This window comes from Camelina sativa, chromosome 17 (assembly GCF_000633955.1).
Source record: "Camelina sativa cultivar DH55 chromosome 17, Cs, whole genome shotgun sequence".
NCBI classification, from domain to species: Eukaryota; Viridiplantae; Streptophyta; class Magnoliopsida; order Brassicales; family Brassicaceae; genus Camelina; species Camelina sativa.
This window is the reverse complement of record NC_025701.1, coordinates 34,134,861-34,145,459: the sequence shown is the minus strand read 5'-3', so window position 1 is coordinate 34,145,459 and position 10,599 is coordinate 34,134,861. Positions and strand designations below refer to the sequence as shown.

General features: G+C 33.7%; 4 protein-coding genes across 4 annotated transcripts in view; all 4 read left to right on the top strand.

Moving 5' to 3' along the window:
- LOC104758905 (probable LRR receptor-like serine/threonine-protein kinase At1g56130) overlaps window positions 1-178 on the top strand; it is a gene marked incomplete in the record, with an annotated part of 7,130 nt that extends 6,952 nt beyond the window's left edge. The window contains 1 exon segment of the mRNA XM_019239192.1: window positions 1-178. Within this exon segment, the coding sequence (XP_019094737.1) occupies window positions 1-36 (36 nt within the window).
- LOC104758903 (nucleolar protein 56) lies at window positions 726-3,359 on the top strand. Its single transcript, XM_010481873.2, has 8 exons — window positions 726-980; window positions 1,278-1,492; window positions 1,587-1,744; window positions 1,838-2,025; window positions 2,124-2,376; window positions 2,463-2,611; window positions 2,701-2,835; window positions 2,922-3,359. Exons 1-8 carry the CDS (start codon window positions 776-778, stop codon window positions 3,203-3,205), a joined length of 1,587 nt encoding a protein of 528 aa, XP_010480175.1. The 5' UTR covers window positions 726-775; the 3' UTR covers window positions 3,206-3,359.
- On the top strand, window positions 7,192-7,982 carry LOC104758901 (pectinesterase inhibitor-like). The gene is made up of 2 exons (XM_010481871.2): window positions 7,192-7,448; window positions 7,543-7,982. Exons 1-2 carry the CDS (start codon window positions 7,231-7,233, stop codon window positions 7,853-7,855), a joined length of 531 nt encoding a protein of 176 aa, XP_010480173.1. The 5' UTR covers window positions 7,192-7,230; the 3' UTR covers window positions 7,856-7,982.
- The window catches only part of LOC104758900 (protein unc-45 homolog A-like), a 2,347-nt gene continuing 1,514 nt past the window's right edge, over window positions 9,767-10,599 (top strand). The window contains exons 1-2 of the mRNA XM_010481870.2: window positions 9,767-10,158; window positions 10,381-10,569. Coding sequence (XP_010480172.1) covers window positions 9,967-10,158; window positions 10,381-10,569 — 381 coding nt within the window. The 5' untranslated portion in view covers window positions 9,767-9,966. The remainder of the gene's footprint in view (window positions 10,159-10,380; window positions 10,570-10,599) is intronic.

Genomic DNA, 10,599 nt, shown 5'->3' with positions numbered 1-10,599 from the left:
CCAATGGTTGGATTCAAGATCAAGGAGGGAAGATGAAAATGTTTCCTCTCGATAATTGGTATTAGCCTATAGATATGTTTCTGTTATGGAAGATGACAGTTTTCTTCTATATGTACTGGAGAAACAGATTCCACTTCCATTCAATATAATAGTAATTTAAGAGCTCTGAGTTAAATGATGTCACCTCTAAGCCAGGCTACCTAACTGACTGTAGTAGATTTGATGACACCACAAGCTTCTCCACAAGCTTTGTGACGCCTGCCCCCGGAGACAGCGACTCTAAGCCAATGCTTGGATTCAAGATCAAGGAGGGAAGATGAATTTGTCTCCTCTGTAGGTATAGCCTACAGATACGTTTGTTTAGATACATCATGTACAAGTTTATATGGAAGATGACAAATCTATTGGAGAAACAGATTTCACATATAACTCAATAAAAATATTTTCGTACCTCCGAATTCGATTTCTTGTTCTTGTCATCTCTGCAACTTCTGTCAAAAATTTCGAAAATAGTATCACATTGTTAAAAAAAAAAAAAATCGACACATACAATAATAAAAATTTCTTAAAGCGGCCGTGATGGGCCGAGCAAAAAGATTGGACTCTCTATAAGCTAATACAACTAAGAGACCGTAAAATGGGCCAGGCCCATTTAATTTGTTCAAGGCAGCGCCATCAAACAAATCCTATTAAACCCTGAAACCCTAGTTTCGGCTCATTGTATATGTATCTCGCTCAGTAGGTTTTTAGGGTTTTAGTTTCTTCTCCTCCAAAAATGACGATGTATGTGCAGTACGAATCTTCTTCAGGCTATGCCATCTTCGAGGTGCACGGACTAGATGAGATCGGACAGAACACTGAAGCCGTTCGGACCTCCGTCTCTGACCTCAGTCGGTTTGGCCGTGTAGTTCAGCTCACAGCCTTTCACCCCTTCGAGTCTGCCCTCGATGCTCTCAACCAACAAAACGCCGTCTCCGAAGGTGACTCTTCATTACCCACTAACTTGTTCCTTGTTTTGTATCTTCATGTGTTGTGTTGAGTGTATCTTGTTATATACACTGCTTGTTCTTCGATTTAGAGCTAGAACAGAGACTTTCACTTAGGTGTTTGGTTCAGCTGGAAAAGTAAACCCTTAGATTTAAACCCTCATAGTTCAAAACCCCTGGATATATATATATATATATATATATATTGTAGAAAGCGCTTCAATTTATTGTTGATTCATTGTTTTGATTATATCATTGATCTCTGGAATTGGATTTATCTGATGTTGGTAGGTGTTATGACTGACGAGCTTAGAAGTTTCCTGGAGTTGAATCTTCCTAAAGTCAAGGAGGGAAAGAAACCCAAGTTCAGCTTAGGATTGGCTGAGCCTAAACTCGGTTCACATATTTTTGAAGCAACTAAAATCCCATGCCAGAGCAATGAGTTCGTACTTGAGCTTCTCAGAGGTGTACGCCAGCATTTTGATAGGTTCATCAAGGACCTAAAGGTGTGCCATCCTTCTTTGTATTTAAAGGCCTTCTCTTGTCTTCTAGCTCGTTACCTATGGTTTGTGTTCTCATGAACATTTTATATTTGTGTAGCCTGGTGATCTTGAAAAATCTCAGCTTGGGTTAGCTCATAGCTACAGCAGAGCCAAGGTGAAGTTCAATGTTAACCGAGTGGATAACATGGTTATTCAAGCTATTTTCCTGCTTGACACCCTTGACAAGGATATCAATTCCTTTGCCATGAGAGTCAGGTTTGTTTTGTGCTTTTTTTCCCTTTCAGATTCTGTGTTGCAATTTACCTTTGAGAAATATTGGTAGCTGAACTGGTTACAATGTTCTCACAGGGAATGGTATTCGTGGCACTTCCCCGAGCTAGTGAAGATAGTTAATGACAACTATCTTTACGCCCGTGTTTCAAAGATGATTGATGACAAGTCAAAGTTGACTGAAGACCACATCCCAATGCTTACTGAAGTCTTAGGGGATGAAGATAAGGCAAAGGAGGTCGTCGAAGCTGGAAAAGCTTCCATGGGTATATTTCATGAGCCGTGTTTTTTTTAATAGCAATGAATAAATGAGTGTTTCTAATATCAATTGTTCTGAGACGGTTATTTTCTTACCTATTGACAGGTCAGGATTTGTCACCAGTTGACCTGATCAACGTACAGACCTTTGCTCAGAGAGTTATGGATCTTGCTGACTACAGGAAGAAGCTCTACGATTATCTCGTTACCAAGATGAGCGACATTGCCCCTAATTTGGCAGCTTTGATTGGAGAAATGGTTGGTGCTCGTTTGATTTCACATGCTGGAAGTCTGACTAACCTTGCTAAATGCCCATCATCCACCCTCCAGATTCTTGGAGCTGAGAAGGCGCTTTTCAGGTTCAATATCTGGCCCTGTCTTATATTAATTTTCCCAAGTTTTTCTTTTAGTGTTGCGTGTGACATGTACTGCTGTGATGTTTCAGGGCACTTAAAACACGTGGAAACACTCCCAAGTATGGGTTGATTTTCCATTCTTCCTTCATTGGCCGAGCCTCTGCTAAGAACAAGGGTCGTATCGCTCGTTATCTTGCTAACAAGTGCTCTATAGCATCCCGGATTGATTGTTTCGCTGGTATAGTTCTGACAACCCTGGAGAAGAGCTTTGTGTTGTGAGAAATGCTGTTAAGTTTTAAATTATGTACCTTGATATGTCCTACGCAGATGGTGCAACTACTGCCTTTGGTGAGAAGCTTCGTGAACAAGTTGAGGAAAGGCTGGAATTTTATGACAAAGGTGTTGCCCCACGCAAGAATGTGGATGTAATGAAGGAAGTCATAGAGAATCTGCAAAAGAATGGTATTTCGTGTATAGCTTTTTTTAGTTGAAAACAGAGTTCTCCTAGAGTGATGGTGGACTCAGTGTTTGATCTGTTCCTGGTTTAGATGATGAAGGGAAGGATGTCTCAGCAAAGAAAAGCAAGAAGAAGAAGGCAAAGGGTGAAGAAGAAGAAGAAGAAGAAGAAGAAGAAGAAGAAGAAGAGGTGGTGGCAATGGAAGAGGACAAGTCAGAGAAAAAGAAGAAGAAAGAGAAGAGGAAGATGGAGACAGCAGAGGAGAATGAGAAATCAGAGAAGAAGAAAAAGAAGAGTAAAGCTGGAGGAGACGAGGAGACTGATGATGGCCACAGCACGAAGAAGAAGAAGAAGAAGTCAAAGAGTGCAGAGTAGGGATGCAAAACATAACAAACCCTGTATTGTATTTTTATTTTTGAGTAATGTCGGCTGCGTTTCGTTTTCTTAGTGAACTTTGGATAATTTTTGTTTTGGTCTGGAAACGATGCGAGATTTGGTAACATCATAATATTGTTTAGGTTTCACGATTCTGTTTCTGTTTTACAGGCTGTAAGTTCTGTAATCACACGATTACTTCGGAAAAATATCATCCGAAGTGCATATCAAAATCTCCCATGCTATGTGAAAAGATTAAATGGTAAAATTAGTATGTTGGCTGACGTTTACAACCGTGGAGTCTCCATTTTACAAAATACTACAACTGCTAACAATAGACTATTAGTAGTGCTTGTATATAGACTATTAGTTGTGTATACAGCATTAGTCTAACTTTTTACGGTAGGGATTCTAAATTGCCTCCATATATCATCATCATGCTAGTAGTTGTGGTTGTATGGAGTAATGTATAAATCTATATAATAATAGCAATCTGAATAAATGCAAAGAACAGTTCCGTGACATTTTATTAAAAAAAATTCAGTTGCATCTTTTCATCGTGACTTTTCATTAAAAAAAATATTATTTAATTATTCTTTTGACAAAAATTATATGGTTGCGTCTCTTTAGAAAGTTACATCTGTTGAATGTAGAGTTGTGTCTATTACAAACAGTTGTGACTTTTGTATATAATATTAGTTCGTTTAGTTTTTATTGTTTGTTTATGTTTTCGCTTGGCTCTGTTTTCGTTTGGCTCTGTTTTTGTTTCAAACTTTCCTTTTAGTTCAAATGTACACGTCTTTAGGATTATATATATTTGTTCTTCTTTTGGGAAATTTTTAAACTTTCTTTTTAACATATGATAATAGTAAGCTGAATAAATGCGGACAACAATTGCGTCTTTTCATTATGACTTTTCATAAAAAAAAAAATTAATTTTTATTTTTTCGACACAAAAATTATATTGTTGCGTCTTTTTGAAAAATTGTAAATGTATGTTGACTGTAAAGTTGTGTCTCTTACGAACAGTTGTAACTTTTCCGAACAGTTGTGTCCATTCAAATGTTCACATCTTAAACTAGTATAATTCTTCATAAATTATCTTTATTTATTAAAACATATTAAAAGAAATTATCCTAACCGTTTAATTGAAGCATTGAAACATTTGGTAAATTTAATATTTAAGATCACATCACTCGGATAAACTCTGCTTTCATTTACTAATCATGTACGTGCAATCCTATTTATGTGTAAGTTACTTAGAAAACATTGTTTTCATTTATTTATATTAATATTTCAATTGTTCTAAATTTTTAATAATCAACCATTTGCAAGTATTTTTAAAAATTACTAAATATATATTATTATAAGAATGAATTTTTTGTAAGGATTATTGATTTAACTAAAGGTTTATGGATTTTTCTTAAAAAATAAAGTTTTAAATTTTTAATGAAGTCATTTAGATTATAAATCTGTTTGTATTTTTTTCACTCATAATTGTTTTTACCTTTACAAAAAACTAGATAAATAACCAACATCTTGTACAGAGAAAAATAAGTAGTAAGTACATTTAATATTGGATTAACTATCTACATAATCTATTAGAATTGTCAAAATATTTAATGACTTTAGACTTTTTATATATCATATGTTTTGTCTACAAAATGATAGTTGTTTGTATTATATATTCATCTACAATTCCACCTCTATGAATATAGATATATTCATTTTTATTAATGTATATTATAAGTGAGTTATAAGTGAAATGTGTGATAGTTTTTGTTTATTTATATTTAAATTTGAGATTGATTGGTAATCTTCTTATTCTTAACACTGATTCTTCAATAATTTTAAAAACCAGCGACTAAATATAGTGAGAGAGATGAAGAAAATCGACACTTGTGTCGCTTAAATACATCTCCGAAAAAACCAGCGACAGAAACACGGTGCAATGATTCACAGAAGATATTGACGGAAATGATTAAAAGAGAAAATTGCACTATAATTACAGTCGTTAGAAGGTGTCACTGAGACTCACAAACGAACAAGGCTTATGTCTAAAAGAAATAAGGTTATTAATTTGATAAATTTTGATTTATTGATTTCAGAAATATAAATATGTAAACATATTCATTAATATAAATAGGTAAACATATTCATTTATAAAAATATATTTGAGTTATGTGAAACATTGTAAATAATTAACTTAATTTGAACGACTTTACATTATGTCATTTTATGAGTGGTCTCAATTAATTTTTAATATCTTTTCAACTTTTTATACGATTATTTTGGAAATTTATAGTGTTTTATACAATGTATTCATGTTTTTAACAATTAAAACAAAAAAAAAAGAAAGATATTTAAACTGATAAATCTATAAAAAGACATTAGAGTTCAAAATTACCAAATAAATCCCTTATATATATTAATAGAGAAGCATTCTCAAGAAAATGCTGATGTGTCGTCGCTAGAGAGCTCGAGAAACCAATGAATTTATAGCCCTCATTTTTATGGATATTTACACATAATTTCTATTGAATGATTAAGGAATATTCCTTTTCAATTAATTGAAAAAAAATCAAACATTTCAATTTTAAAATATTTTTAAATCATTTTTATAACATATATAATTATTATAACATTATTAGATCTAAAACATCTTAAAACCCAAATGTACTCACCTATTAAAAAAAAACTGAAAACTATTCACATATTTAAAATTTCCAAAATAAAATTATCATAATAATCATTATTATGGGCAATTGACTTATTTAATACCATTGATATAATATTCCACGGGTGAAACATATTTTTACACAAAATAAAATAAACAAAATAAAAAATCTTGCATAGATTGAAAAAAGAGTGGATTATATATTAAGTTCATACATAGTAGTTTGATCTAAACATATTCTCACGGGTTATATATTTTGTTTTTACACAAACAAATTTTAGATCCTCGAAAATAACTTTATTCATAACACTAATTTTATCTGCATAGATTTATCCCGCACATAATGCGGGTTGTTACCTAGTAATTATACATTTTTTTCAAATTAACACTCTATATGGTGATGTTATATGTAAACATATAAGCATTTATAGATATAAATATGTTTAACTATATAAATATGTGGGAATAAATATAAGAATCTACTTATCTTCAAATGTATAATTGTAGGCAACGAATAATTATATAATATTAAAATAGAAAACAGAATTAAATAAAATATGGGGATTTAATTATATTAAAAATTATTTTAAAAATGCAACTACCTATCATATGTTTATAGCACTAATCATTATTTATTTAATCGTAAAGATTTGTATCCCTTATTTGCATATTTTACTTGTAATTTTTCTCAAAATAATTGAGTGAAATATGTGTAAGTTACATCAATGGCAAAATCTGTAAATATTCTAGTCAAAAGGTAACCCACTAATTAAATGGACTTAAAAGGTCATTAAGAAAGATACGTCAACATAAAACTTCTGTTAATCATATGTAAAAATAAATTTATTTTTAAGAATATTTATCAAAATATTTTTAAGAGTTGTATTTTTGAAATTTATTATACCATAATTTAATAAAAATATACTAAAAAAAAATTGTAATAAATATTTTATTAAAATGAGTTCTCCCACGATATCGCGGGGGCTCAATACCTAGTTAATTAAAAAACATAGCTTATATAAATTGCCATCTTTCTACGTAACATTGATTTGAGGCCATATGATTTTCGGCAAAGAGAAAAACTAATCTAACCCGCTTGATACCAAATGTAGTAGAATAAGAAGAGCAGCTTGCATTTGAATGGTCAGTTAACAAAAGGTTAAATTGAATAGAGGTTGAAATTGCGTATGTGACAATAGAGCGAGCTACCTCCTCATGCATGAACGAGAGATAGCTCGTGACCAACCACGGTCCCATATTCTTAGTTTAAATACGCATTTCACTTCACACACCCCTCAAAAGAAATACTATAACACAACAATCAAATCAATAATTTTCCTTAATTGGCATGATGATCATCAATTTTCTCCTGTTAACTCTTCTAGTGATCATCTCTCCGATTTGGGCCGACAAAAATCTGATGATAAATGAATGCCACAATGCACAAGCACCGACCACATGCATGCAGTGTCTTGAATCCGACCCAACCTCCGTTCATGCTGACCCTGTTGGTATCGCCGGAGTCGTCATACACTGTCTCGACTCTCGCCTTAATATCATCATCAAGCAAGTTTCCTCTCTATCTAATAACCATATATGTTTTTTTTTTGTTTCCTGTAAAATCTTGGATTATAATGTAACAAGTATTGAATTGTTGTAGCAACCTAACGGAACTATCGTCAAAGGAAGACAAAGCTGAAGTTAAGAAAGTTTTGAAGGCTTGCAAACAGGACTTGTCGATGAAGGTACCTAAAAAATTGTCGGAAGCCAAAACGGATCTGAGAAGCGGTGATTACGACAAAGCCGCTAGATCGATAATGCTTGCACTTGGCTACCCTCTGAGCTGTCGGTCCAATCTCCAAAGTGTCAAGTTTGATGAGTATTTGTTTGAGGAGTCTTTGGAGCTATTTAGCCAAATCAACATATATGCCCAACTCTCTGATGCTGCTATGAGGATCATTGATCGCTTCTAAACTCAACATACAAATAGTCATTGGAGCTAATAACCTCCCATCTCTTTCTTTTTCTCTATGTACGAAACTCAACATCGACGCTTAATTACCCCAATTAAAATAAAATGATTCCCTCTATTATACGACATTATGTTTTTTTATTAAATCATTTTTTGTTTTGTTTTAAATTAATGCATGATTTCATTATGCTTAACATTCGAGATCATCTAGTAGTAAACGTGATGTTCTGTTCTTGAAACTAAACTCATCGATCTTTAAGGACAAACGTGATGGGCCACGCATCACCAATTCCCCACCCAATAACAGTTTAGTAATTAAATATCACTTGCCTGACTCGATGATTCTGAGTCAGGCTTTTCAAGCCATTGGTAACAAGGACTGGTTTCTATTTGTGGACGTCATGCTTGTTGAGGACAAGGCCGTTGTTGAGCTGCCGATGACTAACACTGCTGCTTCTTCAAACCCTGCTCCGACTCTTCCTACTCTGATAACTCATGGACCAGAGGAGAAATCATCAAAAAAGAGGAAATCTAAAACTTCGGCCAACGGAAGTCGTAAGACACCAGCTCTTGGGGTTGAGACGTCAAGTGGTAAAAGAGAGGTTGAACCTATTGCAACTGGTTCAATAGCAAAAGGTAACCTTCGTTTTTTTTTCTCTAAATATATATATATATACTGCTTTAAAATTTATTGGTCACAATTGACCAAGAGAAAAATTCTTGCACATACGTTAGAACTTGTGGATGAGAGCCATAATAATGATGAATTCGTTTCAGGAACAATAGCCAAAGGTATGAAAATAATTAATTAGATTATGGTTGAAGTTAGTGATTCTCTTCATTTTAATATGTTATTAGTTTTGGTATATGTTAGTATTAACCGTTTGATTAGCTCCAACTGCTACAGAGAACCTTCGAACTGATGAAATGTACAAAACCAGTGTTGCTGAGAACCAAGGTCGTGTTGATGCTACTTCTGAACCAATGCAAATCGGTAAATTTTCACTTCCTGATTTGGTTGAATGAATATACATTTTGATCCCTTCTTAAGTATAATAATGTATGTTTGTAACATGGGCGTTTTCTAAAATAATGTGTAGAAACTGGAACTGGTACCAAGGAAATTGTTGAAAAAGTTGGTGAGGAGGTTAAGTCTGTGAAGCCTAAAGAAGATAAAGAAAGTAAAGGCACCAGCTAAAGAAGTTGCTTCTAGCTCACAAATCGTTGAGCCTCCTCCTGCTGAAGCTACCAAAGAAGATTCTCTGGAGAATTTGGACAATGTTGTGAAGAAAATTGTGGAAGACGCTTAAGTATTTTGCTCTGCTATATCAGTATTTCTTGTATCTTGATCTCTCTTTTTTTTTTTTTTTTTTTTAAAAAAAATTTTATGTGACTGAACATCAATGCTGCTTCCAAGTTTAAGCAACTTTATTTCCTTTTTTTTTATTTATCATGATTAGTGAGTGGATTGTTTTTGGTTTTAATTCTTGATTTCATTTATGCACAAAATAGTAATCGTATTACCCCCTGCTCATCATTTTTTTAAAACTAGAGATGCATTTTGAGAAATATTTCAAATTTTATGCAATTATATGGATTAACATTTTTAAAAAATCCTTTGGTTTAATAACCATCGAAAATATATTCTAACAAAAAAAAACTAAAAATTCGAATTTTACCGGAAAAAAAAAAAAAAAGGGAAAAGGGGGGATATAATATAATATTGAGGGTAACGTTGGGCCTGAGTGAAATGTTAAATGGGCCATATATATCACCCACTTACCCAACAATAGTGCCAGATGGCGGGACTATAAATTTAACATTTTTAATTAAAAAAAAAATATTTAAAATACAATACACGGCGGAAAATACCTAATTTAATTATTATTACTAATAAGATAGATACATACAATACAATAATACAACTCGCCATTGAAATCAAATCGACGAAGCAGAAGAAGGTTCATAGACAGTGTATCATCTAATCCAGAGGTCTTATAATTACGCTTCCCTTCACCAATATTGATTGCTCCTTTTTCTTCGGCCTCTCTGGATCTCTCTCTCTCTCTCTCTCTCTCTCGTCGGCAGTTTATTTGAATCTACGGACGGAGTATGGCATCGGTGGTGACGGCGACGGCGTCAAGCAAGGTGGAGAAAGGGCATCAGCTATACAGAGACGGCAAGTACAGGGAGGCTCTTCTCTTCTACACGGAGGCTCTTACAGCTGCTAAGCCCAAACCCCAGAAGATCGCTCTTCACAGCAACCGCGCCGCTTGTTATTTGAAATTACACGACTTCAATAAGGTTCTTTTGTTTATTTATTCTATTTGAAACCTCAAGTTTGAAACTTAGAAATGGTTAATTGAAATCAGTGGTAATGAGTGACGTTGGAGCTTGTTTACTTGAAATGAATTCGAAGCTAATGATAAGATCATGAATGGTAGAAAACAAAGGCAAAATGACTTTTTGAAATTGTGAAAGTTAAAAAAGGTTATATAAGTTTGTGTGTTTGGATTCTTCCATCAGGCAGCAGAAGAATGCAGTTGGGTGCTTGAGCTTGATCAGAAACACAGCGGAGCTTTGATGCTGAGGGCTCAGACTTTAGTCACCCTTAATGACTACCAATCTGCTCTTTTTGATGTCACCAGGCTTTTGGAATTGAACCCTGATTCTGAGGTTTATCTCAACCTCGAGTCTCGCTTGAGGACTCAGTTGGTATATCCTTTATATTTATAATACTCTCCC

Bases quoted from the DNA above. Each gene is read 5' to 3' on its own strand.
- LOC104758901 (XM_010481871.2), top strand. From the start codon at position 7,231: ATGATGATCATCAATTTTCTCCTGTTAACTCTTCTAGTGATCATCTCT. The intron at 7,449-7,542 runs GCAAGTTTCCTC...GAATTGTTGTAG, and splicing joins CGCCTTAATATCATCATCAA to CAACCTAACGGAACTATCGT.
- LOC104758903 (XM_010481873.2), top strand. From the start codon at position 776: ATGACGATGTATGTGCAGTACGAATCTTCTTCAGGCTATGCCATCTTC. The intron at 1,493-1,586 runs GTGTGCCATCCT...ATATTTGTGTAG, and splicing joins GGTTCATCAAGGACCTAAAG to CCTGGTGATCTTGAAAAATC. The intron at 2,026-2,123 runs GTATATTTCATG...ACCTATTGACAG, and splicing joins AGCTGGAAAAGCTTCCATGG to GTCAGGATTTGTCACCAGTT.